The 17,287-nt window shown below is 41.6% G+C and overlaps 1 protein-coding gene and 1 pseudogene across 2 annotated transcripts in view; one reads left to right on the forward strand and one right to left on the reverse strand.

Moving 5' to 3' along the window:
• The window catches only part of lamb2l (laminin, beta 2-like), an 89,891-nt gene that overhangs the window by 9,893 nt on the left and 62,711 nt on the right, over positions 1–17,287 (reverse strand). For both annotated transcript variants that reach the window (XM_034087375.2, XM_034087376.2), the window contains exons 11-25: positions 17,018–17,197; positions 16,798–16,910; positions 16,128–16,207; positions 15,866–16,022; positions 13,251–13,391; positions 12,613–12,768; positions 12,390–12,511; positions 4,486–4,606; positions 4,121–4,313; positions 3,113–3,256; positions 2,067–2,298; positions 1,823–1,986; positions 1,209–1,433; positions 496–710; positions 310–406 (exon numbers count right to left, since the gene is read on the reverse strand). In XM_034087375.2, the coding sequence (XP_033943266.1) occupies positions 310–406; positions 496–710; positions 1,209–1,433; positions 1,823–1,986; positions 2,067–2,298; positions 3,113–3,256; positions 4,121–4,313; positions 4,486–4,606; positions 12,390–12,511; positions 12,613–12,768; positions 13,251–13,391; positions 15,866–16,022; positions 16,128–16,207; positions 16,798–16,910; positions 17,018–17,197 (2,340 nt within the window). The remainder of the gene's footprint in view (positions 1–309; positions 407–495; positions 711–1,208; positions 1,434–1,822; positions 1,987–2,066; positions 2,299–3,112; positions 3,257–4,120; positions 4,314–4,485; positions 4,607–12,389; positions 12,512–12,612; positions 12,769–13,250; positions 13,392–15,865; positions 16,023–16,127; positions 16,208–16,797; positions 16,911–17,017; positions 17,198–17,287) is intronic.
• Positions 9,457–11,328, forward strand: LOC139434159 (piggyBac transposable element-derived protein 4-like; annotated as a pseudogene).

Consider the following 17,287-nt stretch of genomic DNA (forward strand, 5'->3'; position numbering starts at 1 on the left):
AGACTTGCGCAAAAGCGATACAACTGTTTCAAAAGAGATTTATAGATTTGTGATTATATATCAAAACACAACTCAACAAAATATATAACGTATGTCTAGTAATTTTAAGATATTCTAATGAGGAAAGTTACATATTATGTATTTATTGGAAAGGTACAGGAAGGGAAGTTTTGCTTTCGGCCATGAAACACCAAACACTGACACGCTGACTGTTTTACAGCTTCACTAAATGCTTTCTACTCTAAATAAAAACACATGTCTGTGCACATGTGGTATTCATCCAGCAGTGTCTGTCACACGGGGAGATACCTTGACACTGCACCCGCGGGTCTCCCCAGTGGAACTGCTCACACTCAGTGCACTGTTTCCCTCCGAAGCCTGGGCGGCAGTGGCACTGCCCGGTGAACTGTTGAAGACGGAGAGAAGCAGACACTTATGTATTCATCCCAGTTTGCGTGATCCACTCCCAGGCTGTCAGACCCTCGGCTCGCTCACCATGTTGCAGTGAGCTCCCAGAGAGTGCTGGGGGTCGCAGCCGCAGGGCTCGCAGCCTCGGTCCTGACCGTAGTTCCAGTGGTTGGCGGCGCACTGGTCACAGTTATGGCCCGCCACGTTCTCCCTGCAGGAGCAGGCCCCGCTCTGCCGGTCACAGTGACACTCTCCGTCAGGGCACGCAGACTGCAGCGTGCCCGCAGTCACACACGTACAGCCTGAGGACAGAAACCAGTATGTAATGCCCACACAGCGAGGAGACAGCTTGTTTGTAAAGATATACTGTATGTACAAATAATGAAACATCATCTTCTCTTAAAACTTTGCACACTGCCATTTCAATTCTAGGGGGTTTGGTATTGCATCTGGAATGAGTCATAGCAAAAGAAAAATATGCAACTCATACACCCGTAACTCTACACCCCTAACTCTACACCCCTAACTCTACACCCCTAACTCTACACCCCTAACTCTACACCCCTAACTCTACACCCCTAACTCTACACCCGTAACTCTACACCCCTAACTCTACACCCCTAACTCTACACCCCTAACTCTACACCCGTAACTCTACACCCCTAACTCTACACCCCTAACTCTACACCCCTAACTCTACACCCCTAACTCTACACCCCTAACTCTACACCCCTAACTCTACACCCCTAACTCTAGGCAACTTAAAGGAATGAAATGTGACATCTGCTATCCTAACTCACGTCTGCAGTCGTGTGCCAGAGCGTTGCCAAAGTAACCGTTCTGACAGTGGTCACAGGAGGAGCCGTCGGTGTGGTACAGGCACTTGATGCACTGGCCGGTCCGGGGGTCACATGACCCGGGGTCCTGGGTGTCGATGTTAGCGTTGCACTCGCACGGGAGGCACTGCCCGCCAGGTTGCTCTGGGTTGCCGTAGAAACCAGGGGCACACTGGTCACAGCGGGACCCTAAGGGGAGCGATACAAGGGAGAATATAGCATGACGATTAGCTTCAGGACTTCTGATGTGAGAGGGAAGCAGAGGGTAAGTATCTCATGTTTGATTGCAGGATCACCGACAATATATAACTGTAATCAGACCACGGGCGATTCACAGACTCAAAGGTTTCATTGCATTTGCATAATAGCTCCATCGTAGATTTGGCAATGAAAATATAAAGTCCTAGGCCGCTCCAACTATGCATCAAAGACTATGCTTAAGACATAACACATGATCAAATAGTGCAAGTGAAATGCAGGACAAGGTAAACTATTACATGAAATATAGCTGAACCGTAGTAGAGCAACAAGTGATGAGCAGAACTAAGAACATGTGTGTGTTCAGTGTGCGAGCTCACCAGCGTAGCCCTGTCTGCAGGTGCAGATGATCTGGTTGGACGTTTGGTCAGCTTCACAGGAGTGCCCGTTGAAGTGACCCGAGCCGGGGTTCCCGGGGCAGGGGCAGGGCCGGCAGTGCTCCCCTGAACCCAGCACCGGGTTTCCAAAGAACCCATCCACACAGCTGGGACAGACGAGGGAGACATTCATCATCAGTCTAATATGCAGAGACGGGGGGACAGTCTGACTCAGAGGGACTCTTACCGCTCACACAGGTGTCCTGTTGTGTAGTCCCTGCAGTCCCGACACTCTCCCGTGCGGGGGTCGCAGAGGTCAGCGTGGCCGTTGCACTGACAGGGGCTGCAGCTGGGGAAGCCCCACTGGCCCGGCTGGCAGTCTGAGCACTGGCGCCCCGTGGCTCCCTGCCTGCACTGGCACTGTCCTGTGGCCGGGTCACACTGGTGGCTCAGAGACCCCTCTGAGTGGCAGGCGCAGGCTGGGCGGGACGGCAGGTTCAAAGGTTAGTCACAGAGCGCTAAGTGACTAGAACAAATGCATAGGTTAAGATATCATTTATAAAAAACATAACATGATATACAAACATAAATAGCACATCAGCACACAGAACTAAACATATATATTTATATTTGTATGTGTGTCTATATCATTAAAACCAAAAGCACAGATCTACAGTTAAGTTGAATGGTTCATACAAATATGTGATCAAATATGTATAAAAAGACAATTCAATACAAATGTGATTGGATGACCCAAACTCTAACTGGAGATGATGTAGAGACAACAGAACCAGAACATGCTCTGTTTACTACTCCATGATTGAGTGTAAATGACAAACACCACGCTAGTGAGGAAACATATGTTGAGCCAGCCTGTATTGTGAAGTAGCGTTCTGCCATCGAGTGGCTCTTCTTTTTATTTGTGTTCAAAAGTTAGGAAAAACTGTCGGTTGCAAAAAGTTGTCTTTGTGGGTTCAGGTGTAACCCTAACCCTTTTTCTTTTTCTACAATTCCAAAAATGTAAATGACATTTGCTGAAAGCGCAGAAGTGTATACTGTATAGCAATACTTTTTTCAAAGTATAAACTTGAATAAAAAAAACTGTATATAAATGTTTTGACTATTACAAAGATGATCCCTCTGAATCTAAAAAGGTACAACCCACTGAAGTGCTGTGGCGTCTGTGGATCTTCTCTGTTCCTACTTTGCTGTGCCTTGATGGTGGTCTGGTGTGTTTCTGGTGTGGTTGTGTGAAGCATGTGACAGACGTGGCTGATGATAGATCTGACTCACCAGTGCAGCCGCTCACTCCAAAGCCGTATGTTTCTGGAGAACACTGGTCACAGCGGCGACCCATCACGTTGGGTTTACAGCGACACTGACCCCCCACCCGGTCGCACTCCCCACTGAGGGAGCCCTGAGGGTCACACTGACACGCTGCACACAGAACATACAGATCAGTCCTTTATAATGCACCCAAGTATTTATCACTGCATGTTTGTCGTCAGTACAAAGCAGGAATTATCAATGATGTTTAATCTCCCTTTAAATATGTTCGTGTTTTCGTTTTTAGAATTATCCCCCGTTGTTTATTTTTGTGAATTCTGAATTACTTTCAATGTATTCGTTTAATAATTACTTTCCTTTTTTAAATTGCATACGATAAGGCAAGTTTCTTTGTCTTTTTTTATTAATTTAAACATGAGTTTGATTAGTTTGTATTTTCAAACAATGTACACGTATGGACAAAACTAAGTTTATACATTTCAAAAAAATTAAAACAGATAAAGCAGGAATTCTATTTGTGCCCCAAATGTTAAAATACTTGCAACAGAATTATTGTGGAGGGCAATTTACTCAATCATCAATTCAGCTATGCACCAGCAGGTGTCAGCAAATCCCCTCTTATTATATGCCTGCCGGGAAACGTCCCAGAGTCTCTTAATTAACAAGAGAAGTGGTTCAATCACTTAGAATATAATATATTATAAAAACTCTCATCCAAGGTGATGCAATTCGGATAAATAGGACTATATGTCGTTTTGTATACAGAAATGGAAGAAGCGGTGTACATCTTAATGAAAGATTATAGAGGCTAATATGATGTCGATTTAAGTGGATAACAACTGTGGACAGATGTCTGTATCGGGAGCCTAAATGTGACCCATGTAAATAATACATAACAATTTCATCACTACCACCAATAAAAGAAATAAAAATAAATCGATCCAGGAATTGCCAACGCATTTGACCCCACATCTTTTAAATATCTGCATGTTGTGTGTGTTTGTGTGTACTTACACAGAGCCCCATCGTGAATGATGGAGGATATGCTGCAGATGAGTTTGGAGCACATCTCGGCCAGGGCGGGCATCGGTGTGATCATGAAGGAATCCAGACACATGTAGCGGATCATCTCCTCCCGCCGCTGCTCCGCCTCCACCTCGTTCCCTTGGAAACCAGGCAGCTCATTGTATTTGGGGATTAGGACCAGCTATTAGAGGAACACAAAAGATGAAGGTTAAAAAAAGGAAAGGATTATACTGTAAATATAGAATTGGAGGTACATGTAAAGAGACTGGGATTATGAGCGGGGGGGGGGGGGATAGCAGGAAACACAAAACAACCGTACAAGCCAATGATAGTGAATAAAGGGGGTTGCTCACCGAGTCTATGAGGATGAAGGCAGTGAGGTGTCTGTGTGTGACACCGTGGCGCTGGAACCGGATGGAAACCACGTAGCGATTACTGGGCTCGAAACAGAACGGCCGGGGCATCTGGATGTATCTGAAAAACATGATGCATATAAAATACTGAAATATATACATGTGTCGAAGTCAAATATATTCAAGGGGCTTCTGAAGTGACACTTGTACGAGGGTCTGAAGAAAAAGCGGGAGACCTTTTTTTAGTTTGAGAGTTAGAAAAATGTCGTTCTTTCTTATTGATGTGTGGAACATTTAAATTGTGTTTTTTAACGTTTAAAATGTTTCTTTTGCTGTTTATTCAACTTCCCATCTTCTCTTGGGTTTTTTCAACTTTTCAATGTAAACTTAATTAGATGGATTTTGTTTCACTCCTTTTGTTGCATTCTTTCTTGGGTTTGTTTATTTAAAAAAAAATTATGAATTTTCCATTTCTTTTTTTATTCGTTCAACTTTTCCATTTGTCCTTGGGTTTATTTGACTTTTTGTTGATTCTTCTTGTGTTTGTGGAAATTCTCAATTCATTTTCGTGTTTGTTGAACTTTTCCATTTCTTCTTCGGTTTGTGGACATTTTTACAATATATTTTAAGTCTATGGGAAAGTCCATCTAACTGTTGGCAAAACTTATTTTTAGGAATAATTTGAAATATTTTTTTCTGATAACAAAAATTAAAATTGATAAACAATGAAATTGCTAAACATTAGAACCAACTTGGTATATATATGCTAAGAACTCGTAATGGCAAATAGGTAGACAAAGGTAATATTGCAAAGTCAAACTTCACATTTAAACCAAACAGACAAAGTACGGTATCTTTTGAGACTATAGGTTTTGGTGGAAGGTTATTCCCTACTTCTATCTCGGACTTGTTGTCTATTTCTCAAGTGCCCAGTGTCCTCCAGAGGAAACTGGATCCCCCCTCTACCTGCGTTTGACTCCAGCCCCTCTGTCTGGGCTTTGGGCTCACTCTGCTAATTGGTTTTGGCTGATGGACCAACCAGGAGAGAACGGAAGACCAGCTACGGTCCGCTGAGACAGCCAGATCTGGGCGGGCCTGACCTTGCAGTTCCAGATCAGTTCAGACTCTGAAAGGCTTTTCAGCACATAACAGAGGCCCTCACCGTCTTTATCTTATATCCTACTAACCAAGAATATCAAGAGTAATCAACACTAAACCGCAGTTATCGGTCTCATGTGCAGTAAGATTTGAATACTAGCAGATCATCGTGAGGTTAATATGGCGCTGTAATGATTTAAGGCTTTTAATGATCTTCGTGTCAAAGTAGGTACTTTGAACAAGCGTGTGAACAAGTGTAGTGTTATTTCTCTCCTGCGACACAGATACATGTTGTTTTGCTTGTTTCCGTCGGATCATTTGATTTATTGATTGCTGGCCACAATCGTTTTTTAACCAACATTAGATGATACAATACCAAAACCTAGACCTTTGACAAAACATATGAAAAAGCCATTGGTGGAAAGTGGAAACTAACAAAGTACATACTCCAAGTACTTTACATGAGCTTGTTCACATCATGCTAGTTTATACTTTAACTCCACTTTATTTTGTGAGCAAATGTTGTACTTTTATATTAACAACATTTATTTTACAGATTGAGATACTAGTTATAAAAAAAGGTGGGGTATGTCATTTATTTCAGAAACACTTTTTGTTATATTCCATGGAATTCCTGATTGCAATGAATACATGAAATGCTTTGACAATAAATCCATAACAAAATGTCATCTGTGGAAGCCGTGGCGCTGTAAAAAGCACGACCAATCCTTTTAGCCGGCCCGGCTAAAGTAACTGGATGGCCTACCTGCCTGTCAGCCTTCCATCTGTGCACAAACTTATCTCATGCCCTCATTGGTCATGTGCGCGTTCGTGTGTGTTGGAGGAGGGGCTCTGTAAGGAAGTCTGAAGGAAAGGGCAGATTTCTTTCGGCTGCATACTTTCAAATTCTAGCGCACTCTAGCTGGTTTCTCCATTCTTACCTACCCTACCTTTAAGCTTCCCATTAGTATATAAAGTAATTCAACTGAAGTCTAATTTAGGAGTGATGAACACATTGATTAATCAAAAATTATGATACAATTATTAAAAATATATGGTGCTTAAATGGGCCATTCTTCATAATTAGTACATTTACCTTTGGTACTAATAAATAAATATAAAATATTTTTTGATTATACTTTTGTAATTTTACAATTTTGAACGCAGGAATTTTATTTGTAACTGAGTATTTTGACACTTCTTACTTAAGTAAATAGTCTTCTTCAACTTGTGCAAAATTCAAAGAACCAAAATAGAAGACGTCACAAAAAAAAGTTTTTAGTCAAAAGATTGTGCGTTGACCAACTGTGTGTACTTGTTCTGTTACACTTCCTACCACCAGAAATATAACAACTAACCATTCTTCTTTCATGTATAGTGCCAATAGTGACCAGTCCCTCACACACTCATTAAGGGTTCTTCTTAACACGGGATAAGTCTTTCCAATTGCAAAATGGACATCCATTTTTCAAACCCTGCTAAAGACTTTTTCAACAAATAAAACAAAAACATCGAAAATACATAACATACCCTTGTTTTAAAGATATGCGGAAATGTATTGGATGTATGTGGTTGATCCAGATTGGAATGTGTTCTGCTTCTCTCCAACACGTTTTCTTTTTGTCCTACTCTACACCTCTGTAAACAAAGCTGCTGGCTTCCTTTCATATCACTGGAGCAGATTCTTACACAGCGTTCAGGTATGTGTGCGCTCTTATCAGGGAATCAATAGAAACCGTACCTCAGGCTACAGCGAAACAACAATACAAGTACATGCCTAAACTCATGGAGAGCATACAGGCCAGGGCAGGTTCAAGGGACGACAATTTAACAATGCAAGTCTTCCTGAGCAATACAATATCAGCTATCGACACTGTGTGACTTCAATCAACACACTGGCTATAATTGCACCTTACACATAACAAAAGTTTATAATAGATTTGAGTTTTACATTTTTTTGTTAGTTTTATCTTTATCTAGTTTTCGCATTTGCTAGTTTCAGTTTTTCAAAAAGGAGAGATTTGTTGTGCCATGGATAATGTCACAGTACGTTATCTTGGTGTATTTGATTCAACTAATTCAATATTGATACAGATAATTGATAGTAAGTCAAAGTTGAAGCATATACATCCGAAGCAATATGTTCATGGGAACACAGGAATAGCTATAATGTTAACATCTTTTAATTTCTTCCTACTCTTATACCAAACTCTGAAGAAAACATACATTTCACCTCAACCCCAGTTGTTAAGATTTGACCTGCAACAGGATGTATCTACTTCTTGTCACTTAACTCAAAAAGAGTGTGAAAAACAACAACAGGATTTAATGTGACAAAATAACGACATCTCCTGTAATGTCAAGTCTGTCCATTTCTGTGTTTCAATGTCATGAGTTAAACAAAATGTATGCTGTTCTGCTTCCTCTTTTTTCGGTAACAACTTCTGGACTTAAATGTCCCATGTTGTTAGTATTTTCTGTCTTTTGAGCAGGCAATACATTTTCTATTGTTTTTCTATATTTTTCACTGCTTTTGACCCTTGTGCCCTCCTCGGGCATTTTTGTACATTTTTCCTGACTTTTCTTTTTGATTTGGTGATCATTTCAGCTGTGTTACAGCTTTTGGCATGGAATTCTGTAAGAAGTCTTCTTTTGAGTCAAATTTTTTAAATCCATTGTCGTTTACTCTTACATGTTTTGTATACTCTCGTGATGCATGTTGTACTCTCTGGACACCTTGTTATAACGCCCATAATAACTGCTATTAAATCATCATACATGCATTTTTTTTCCTACTTTTTTTTTTTCATGAATCACTTAAACAACTTATAACGTACTCAAAACTACCAAACATTCAATAATATTCTGGATTTTAACCCTTTAAATGCCTGTTTAATTATTTGCATTATTTATTACAAAAAAACACAAAACCTTACATTTTGTTCAATATAATAATTAGTAGAGGGATGGATCTTTGGTGGTTATTAGAGTCTTGGATGAGTCAAAGATTGACAATAAAATTGATTTCACTGCGTTATTATTTTTTACATAGTGTCAGATACTACCTCTGGACCCCTTCGTGGCAAAAATATACACGCCCATAATAACCGCTATTAAATCATCATACATCAACATTTCTTCCTACTTTTCTTTTCAGAAATCACTTAAACAACTTCTAACGTACTCAAAACGACCAAATATTCGATATTTTTCAGGATGTTAACCCATTAAATGCCTGTTTCATTATCTGAATTTTCTCATTATTTATTAAAAAAGAACACACAAAATGAGGGATGGAACTTTGGTGGTTATTAGAGTCTTGGATGAGTCAAAGATTAGCAACAAAATTGATTTGACTGCATTATTATTTTTTACGTAGTATTAGATACTACCTCTGGACACCTTCGTGGCAAAAAATGCCTCATTGACTGCCATTCAAACCACCTTTTTTGATCTCACTGCCATTGCAGTATAAAACCATGAATTTTGTAATGTCAGCATTTCGGGGGCCCCAACAGTGTGTGTGTGTGTGTGTGTGTGTGTGTGTGTGTGTGTGTGTGTGTGTGTGTGTGTGTGTGTGTCTGTAAGCATGCACTGATAATTTCAGGGTAAAGAAAAGGGCATCTTTTGATCTTTTGAAAGATGTCTTTGAAGAGTTGCTCGAGTAATTAAAAAACAAAAAACAACTGTTAGTTTGTTTACGCACCTGGCTGCTTTCACAGCCACATGTTAACATGCGTTTGGCTGAGGGGTTATTTCACGAGTGAGCAGAGAAGGAGAAAGTCCTGGAGCCAACAGTAGGAGCTAAAACGAAGAGGCATTTCGCTGCATAAGAGGCCGTAGAAATGGTCATGCAGCCTTCATCTGCAAGCGATGACTCTTCTTCTGAAGAAACAAGATCCGAGTCTGACATTGAATTATCTCTGGAATCCTCCACAAGTGAGAGTGCTTCTGAATGTTTGTCTGAAAGTGTGGAGGACACTGAGGATCCGGCCCATCCTAGCCATCCAAGTCTGGTCTCCATCTCATGCCGAGACGCTGCGCTACATTCAGGCACCCACCGGCATGATTCCAGGGCCCTCAAGATATGCCATATCAAGAATTTATGATGTGGCATCCTCTTTTGCCCTTTTCTTCACTCCCGACATGATTCAGCTAATTTTACAGATGACAAATCTCTATGGGAGGCGTTCAGTGTCAGGATGGAACGATGTGGATGCTGAAGAGATTCGGGCGTACATGGGACTTCTCATCCTGGCGGGCGTGTACCGGTCCAAAGGGGAATCTACCCGCAGCCTGTGGGATGACCAGAGTGGGAGACCAATCTTCAGGGCCACCCTGTCCCCAAACGCTTTGAAATGATAAGCGCCAGCCTCCGATTCGATGAACGACTCACCCGTCCTGCTCGATACAAGAAGGACAAGCTTACAGCTTTCCGAAATATGTGGGACAAGTGGACAGAGCGCCTCCCACTCTTGTTCAATCCAGGGAAAGACATCTGTGTCGATGAGCAGCTCGTAGCCTTCAGAGGCCGCTGCAAATTCCGACAGTACGTCCCCAGCAAGCCAGCGAAGTACAGGCTGAAAATCTGGATCACCGCAGATGTCGCCACGTCATATGCCTGGAGGTGCCAGGTGTATACTGGAAAAGCCGCTGGTGAATCTCCGGAGAAGGGCCAGGGAAAGCGAGTCATCCTGGACATGACTGAGGGGCTCAAGGGTGTCACACTTACATGTGACAATTGTTTCACTTCCTACTCACTTGCCCAGGAGCTTCTGAAGGAGAAAGTGGCCCTGGTAGGGACCGTCAGGGCAAACAAGCCTGAGCTTCCCCCCAAACTGAAGCAGACTAAGCAGAGAGCTGTCTTGTCATCTGTGTTTGCATTCACAACCACCACCACAGCAGTCAGCTACATCCCGCGGCGGGGAAGACATGTCCTACGTCTGAGCAGCAAACACAGAGAACCAGCTGTACATCAGGATGACGAGAAGAAACCACAAGTCATCATTGACTACAATCGCTGCAAGGGTGGCGTGGACAACCTTGACAAGGTATGTGATTATATGCTTTTATTACTATATGAATTGATTCCAAACGTAGTCTATTTATTCTCACTGATTGCATGTGTTTATTTGAGATAACTATATATTTATTATAAGTGCTTATCATTCATTAGACATATTACTTGCATTTATATAAATAATGAATTATATAAAATACTTGTGAGGAAGGATATTTATTTATTTATATTCTTTTTTTTTCCTTGATCGTTTGTAGGTGGTCAGTACCTACAGCTATAGGAGGCGGACACTTCGGTGGCCTCTTGTCCTGTTCTTCAACTGCATTGATGTCTCCGCCTTCAATGCTCGTGTGCTGTTCACTGCAGTAAATCCCCCCTGGAACCAGCAAAGAACCTACAAACGGAGGTTGTTCTTAGCTGAGCTGGGCAAATCCACGGTGTCCTCACAGATCATGCGGAGAAAGCACCCCCTGTGAACAGCAGCTGCTGCTACCATGGTGGTGGAGTTACAGACCAATGTTGCTGCCCTCGCAGAAACCACCGAGACCGCCATCACCACTCGTGCCACGGGCTCCACCAGAAGGAGACGTGTGTGCTGGTTGTGCACAGGCCTAAGAAAGAGGTCTTCTACCACGTGCACCAAGTGTAACAGGTGCATGTGTAGAGAGCACCAGGTCCCATGCTGCAGGACCTGCTGGTCTGCTGCCGGAAATGAGCTGAGCTAAACTGAACACACACACACACACACACACACACACACACACACACACACACACACACACACGCACACACACATTTGTTTTGCTCAAACACACACATACATACATCACATATTCAAAGCCTGGATATTTCTGTTTCAAATGTGTTCCTATTTCATATGTTCTGTTGTGTTCTCTTTTGTTGTTGAAGTTTTCAAAGTTGTTGCAGTTTGCCCAATAAATGTTCACATCGATGACTCAGACGTTGATTTGAAAATGATTTCACATGCACAAATCACTGTAGGCCCCCCTGGTAGTCACACGGCTCGATATTGTAAACATAATTCCACGGATCGGCCTACAGAGGGAAAATGGTTGAATCTTGTGGAATACAGTAAAAATGTGAAATATAACAACTTTTCTTCTAGAAGAAATGCTGACATTACAACATTCATGGTTTTATACTGCAATGGTAAGGTGCTTTGAATGGCAGTCACTGAGGCATTTTTTGCCACGAAGGTGTCCAGAGGTAGTATCTGATACTACGTAAAAAATAATAATGCAGTCAAATCAATTTTGTTGCTAATCTTTGACTCATCCAAGACTCTAACAACCACCAAAGTTCCATCCCTCTACTGATTATTATATTGAAAACAATTCATTTTTTGTTTTTTTTGTCATAAATAATGAGATCATTCAAATAATGAAACAGGCATTTAAAGGGTTAACATCCAGAACATTATTGAATGTTTGGTAGTTTTGAGTACGAAATAAGCTGTTTAAGTGATTCATGAAAAAAAAGTAGAAAATAATATTCACGTATGATGATTTAATAGCAGTTATTATGGGCGTGTACATTGTTGCCACGAAGGGGTCGAAAGGTTGAAAATTCGAGGAGGGCACAAGGGTTAAGTTGGGGGTGATAAACAAAAACACACACACACACACACACACACACACACACACACACACACACACACACACACACACACACACACACACACACACACACACACACACACACACACACACACACACACACACACACACACACACACACACACACACAGATATAAAAGTGTTGGTACCTGTTGCGGTGTGGCAGAGTGACTGTGTAGAGCTGTTCAGTTGGAAGGAGGTTTCCACACCGGAGACTGGACGGCAGCAGCACAGAGGTAACACTAACTATAGCTTCCCAGTCCTCTGTGGACTACACACACACACACACACACACACACACACACAACTTCATTAATAAGAAAAACGAAGTGTTTTACATCAATCTTGTGGCTCGTGGTTCGCTCCACACACCTCAGGCTCGTAGCGGATCATGATGTCGTACTCCATGGCGTAGGGGATGTTGTCGATATTGAACACCAGGCCCGCACCGTCTTTGACGCGGGCGAAACCAGGACCGGTCCACGTCACCATGTGGCTGTGCTCTCTGTGGACGCTCCTCACATCCGGCTGAGACAGAAACATTACACACTGAATGATTTAACCTTTTACAACTATTACTACAACTTCTACTTTACACTGTACATATGATAAGATAAGTAAGTGGATGGATTCTCATGTGTTCATTTAACGCTGGAGATAAACTCTACATAGAGAATGGCGTACATATCCGACCAGCTGAATAATAATTTGTATGATCTCAAGCTACCTGAAGAAGTGGGCAATGACTACCCATTGCTTATTGATTGAAGTTTCAGGACACACACCTACATATTCACATCGACTAGTTTGAAATGACAAAGTGAACTTGATAACAAAGCCTTTAATTAGGCTAGTTACCCTCAAATAGTCAAGTGGTGCATGTAGCAAATGACAACAAACCTATACAACTGTTGGCTTTAAAATGGTTGTGATGTACTTTTGAAAACACTAGTTATTTCATCTTTTGACAAACTAAAAAGGAAATCAGTAATTCAAAGAATGTATCATACCGTCTGCTGAAGCTGGCGGATTCGTCTCAGTGCCGAGCGGTGCTGCTGCGAGTTGGTGATGCGACGGTGGCGACGGTGCCTCCTCAGCTGGTTACTGAGGTGCTGAACACAGTCTGTCTCTGCCTGAGGACGCACTTTACCCTGAGGAGGTGAGAGGAGAGGAGAGGAGGGTTCATGAGGGTTTGTGTCGATCATAGATATCACTTTCTTTACAGCAACCCTTCTCACAACATACAGGGGAACTTCATCCTATCCAAGTTTTTCCTGTTCCAAAAGTGAAAATTACAAGTCAGAGCACTAAGTGTCCCGCCGTGCTGAAGTTCCCGGAGCGTGACAGAGAGAAACATAGACAGTGAGTCTGTGTTGGATAATAATTAGTTGTGACAGGTTGGTATCTGTGCCACAGTCTGTCGTTTTTATGGGTCACTTCAGCTGTGGAGTTGAAATGCTGTACAGAAACGCAGGACTTTGACTGTATTCTGCATGTCAGCATGTGCACTCTATTTCCATCCAGCGTCAGTTGAACAAGCCATGCCCCCCCCCCCTAAAGTTAGTTTAATTTAGTCAATTTATTGAACATGTCAGAAACAAAAAAAATATATATAACAATAATATATATATATATATATATATATATTCTCTTTTTTTCACTCAGATTAATAATTATAACAAAGTACCAAAAAAAATAATAATAACAAACCAAAAAAAAAAAAAAAAAAAAATATAATAATTTTCAGACAGTCTCTGTTCATGTTCAACAGGGGCAAGAAGAAACTTAAAAAAACGTTTCTGGTCCTACCCCCTCTAACATATATTTTTCTTATAAAACATTAGGTCATCGTCATCAGCGACATGTTTGTCTTGTTAATCTTTTTTTTTTTTTTACAAAACAATCAGAAAGAAATTACTTTTTACAATTACAAGAAATAACAACAAATGGGATTTTACAGGTCCTGTTCATAACCATTAATGATTTGACTAATACTTTCATTTTAGATAGACTTGTACAATATTTCAGTGCATCGTTACAGTTATTCCACAGACTAACACCTTTTGATGAGATGCAATGAAGTTTGGCATTTGCTCGTACGGGTGGTTTTTTGAAAATGCAGTTTCCTCTCAACATGTGCCTGCTTTCTCTCTGTGTGAAAAGTCCCTGGATATTATGAGGTAATTGTTGATTTGCGGATTTGAACATAATTTGAATAGTTTTATAGTCAACCAGGTCTTGTAGTTTTAGTGTTTTTAGTTTGATGAACAATTTATTTGTTGGTTCTCTGTAGGTAGTTTTATGTATAACTCGTATGGCTCTTTTTTGCAGGACGAAGATAGGATGTGTATTTGTTTTATATGTGTTCCCCCAAACTTCCACACAATACATCATGTAAGGAAGTATGGAGGAGCAGTACAGCATAAACAAAGAAGACAACAGCCCACAATGTCAAAGACATATCTCCTGTTGCTCTTTGTCTCGTAACATTCTGAAGACAATAATGGCATTTTTCCACAAATTCCTGCAGCAGTGATGTTGTAAGTGAGGACTGTCTGAGCTTGCCCAGAGGGATGAATGGGGAAGTGGAGGGGGCAGGGGGTCTGCCTAAAGTGGAGAGGACGGAGGTGGGTGGAGGAGACAGTGAAGAATGTGAGAGAGGGCAGACAGTGACAGCAGGAACAGGCCCGTCACAGAGGGAGGAGCTTAATGAGAAAAAGGGCTTCTGTTTCAAACTGGACCCAGTTTCCTCCATGTTTTTTCAAACTTGTCCAGAATTGAGCAAAAGCACCTTTGTTGTCAAAATGAATGTTGTTGTATCTGGCAATAGTGCCACCAAAGATGCATGTTTTTTGCCACCGAGAAGCTCTAAAAAAAAAAAACCTATAGAGAAATATTGTAAAACGTTTGTATTTGTCTTTTGCCTGATGCTCAGTATACTGAATATTTGTCCACAATTATAGAGTGGAAGTATAACTTTCAAGCTACTTTTGAAGCTGTGTACAAAAGAGGCACAAGCAATTGTTTTGTTAAATGAAAAGGTCCTATTTCTACATTGACAACACTAGGATGACCTGATACTTTTGCTTTTTGGAATATATTTGGATCTTTGTCAAAGGTCTCATTGCATGTCTTTAAATATCAAAAGTCTTTATACTAAAATGGTGAAATGGTTCTGGCAGAAGGCTGGCTGATGAGTTGAACCCAGGGTCCCTGTACACCAGACAATTACAGCAAATACAGGACTTTTGATGATGTCTCTCGCCCATTGCACACAGAATCTCAACTTCTTTCTTCTGGACAAAGGTTTATAGTCTTGTGATGGATAGATTCAAAATGAAAACATTGCACAGATGTTATAAAGGCAACGCTTCTCAGTTTTTCTATCTACTGCAATCTATCGGACTGTCATTGAACTCTCAGCATGACATATATATTGATTTCAATTGTTCGATTGTGTGAATGAACTTGCATCTGATTCTGATTAACTGACCTTGCCCGTTTATATTCCGGCTCCTACCAGGCGCCATGTGGCAACAACCCCTCACCAGCACTGCGGCTCATCGAGGCAGAGACCTTCTTTTGCTGGATCTATTATTAGTTTGAATCATAGTACTGTGCTCACAGGTAGTGCAGTGTCACCAGGGGAGTGTCCAGTCGCGTCTTCAGCCTCATACTTGTAGTAGTCCAGCGGAGCGCAGAAATACCCAGGCTGAACCTCCGAACACTGTCGACCAATCAGATGCCTCCTGCAGTCACACTGGCCGTTCTCCATCATGCACCTAAAGGAACAAACAGTATAAATGCTTAAGACTTGGAAAGTTCAAGACCTCTCTTTCTCCAACGCATGTTTAGAGATGCAGGTAACACATTATAGTAATGAATACCTGTTGTTGAAAGCTCCACCAAAATCACAGTCACATTGTCTGCAGCCGGCCAGATCATTACTGAGCCCCCAGTACTCAGGCTGCAGGAAGGAAACACATGTTAACACCAGGATTCACAGTGACATCTATCATATGATTTTCTTTCTTTGATTGTGTGACGAGCTAAAACACGTTGGCTTGTGATTGTGCAACAAGTTTGTGGACTGACGTTTCGAAGTTTGGCATTTGAGCTATCGCATTTTCTTTGTGCCATATCTGGAGCTGTGGAGTGATACCCATTGCTAAGCCTCTATCTCAATTAACAAGTCACCATGGTAGTGAATTGTCATCACAAGGAAGCCACGCCCTTAATCATATTCTTTTTTATGTTTTATTTTTCAAATATTTGTACCATTAAGGGAAGTGTTTACTGAAGTAAAAATGCAATAGGGAAATATGATCAAATTCTCATAGATTTCGATGCTAATTGACTTTTTTTTGCAACCAGTGAAGTTTCACCCCATTGGCCATTAGAAAGAATGCAGGTTTAAGACACTTCCAAAGCTTGTTTTTCTATTACACAATCTATGTGAAAAACATAGCATAGCACACAATGCTACAGCGTACAGAACTGGGCCTTATCTCTGATTTTCTTTTGATCTGAAACCCAAAATGAGCAGTTTTCACCCACCAGACACTGGCTGCAGTAGCGACCGGTCACATATCTTTTACAGGAGCAGTCCCCACTGATCTGGTCGCAAGGCGCTCCATTTGTGATGATGCCACGAGGGTCACAGTTACAAGCTGACGGAAACATAAACACAAAGAAGGAGATTATGGAGGATGTGATATTTACATATCTAATGTGGTGTTGTTTACCAAAACACTCAGCGGCAGGCAACCACACTCACGCTGGCAGCCCAGAGGGTCGTTCTGGCTCAGTCCGTAGTAACCTTCCTTGCAGTCGTCGCAGCGCGTGCCTTTGACGTGGACTTTACAGCGACACTGTCCTGAGATCATCCCCATGTCCAGGTCGGTGTGACTGTCACACACTCCTCCCTCCAATGATCCCACCGGGTCACAGTCACAGGCTGAGGGTCAGAGGTCAGATAGAGAGCGTTAGAAGGGAACAGTGGGAAAGAATGAGAGTCAGAGATAAAACTACAGAAATGGTAAACGAG

The sequence above is a fragment of the Pseudochaenichthys georgianus genome, chromosome 7, assembly GCF_902827115.2.
Source record: "Pseudochaenichthys georgianus chromosome 7, fPseGeo1.2, whole genome shotgun sequence".
NCBI classification, from domain to species: domain Eukaryota; kingdom Metazoa; phylum Chordata; class Actinopteri; order Perciformes; family Channichthyidae; genus Pseudochaenichthys; species Pseudochaenichthys georgianus.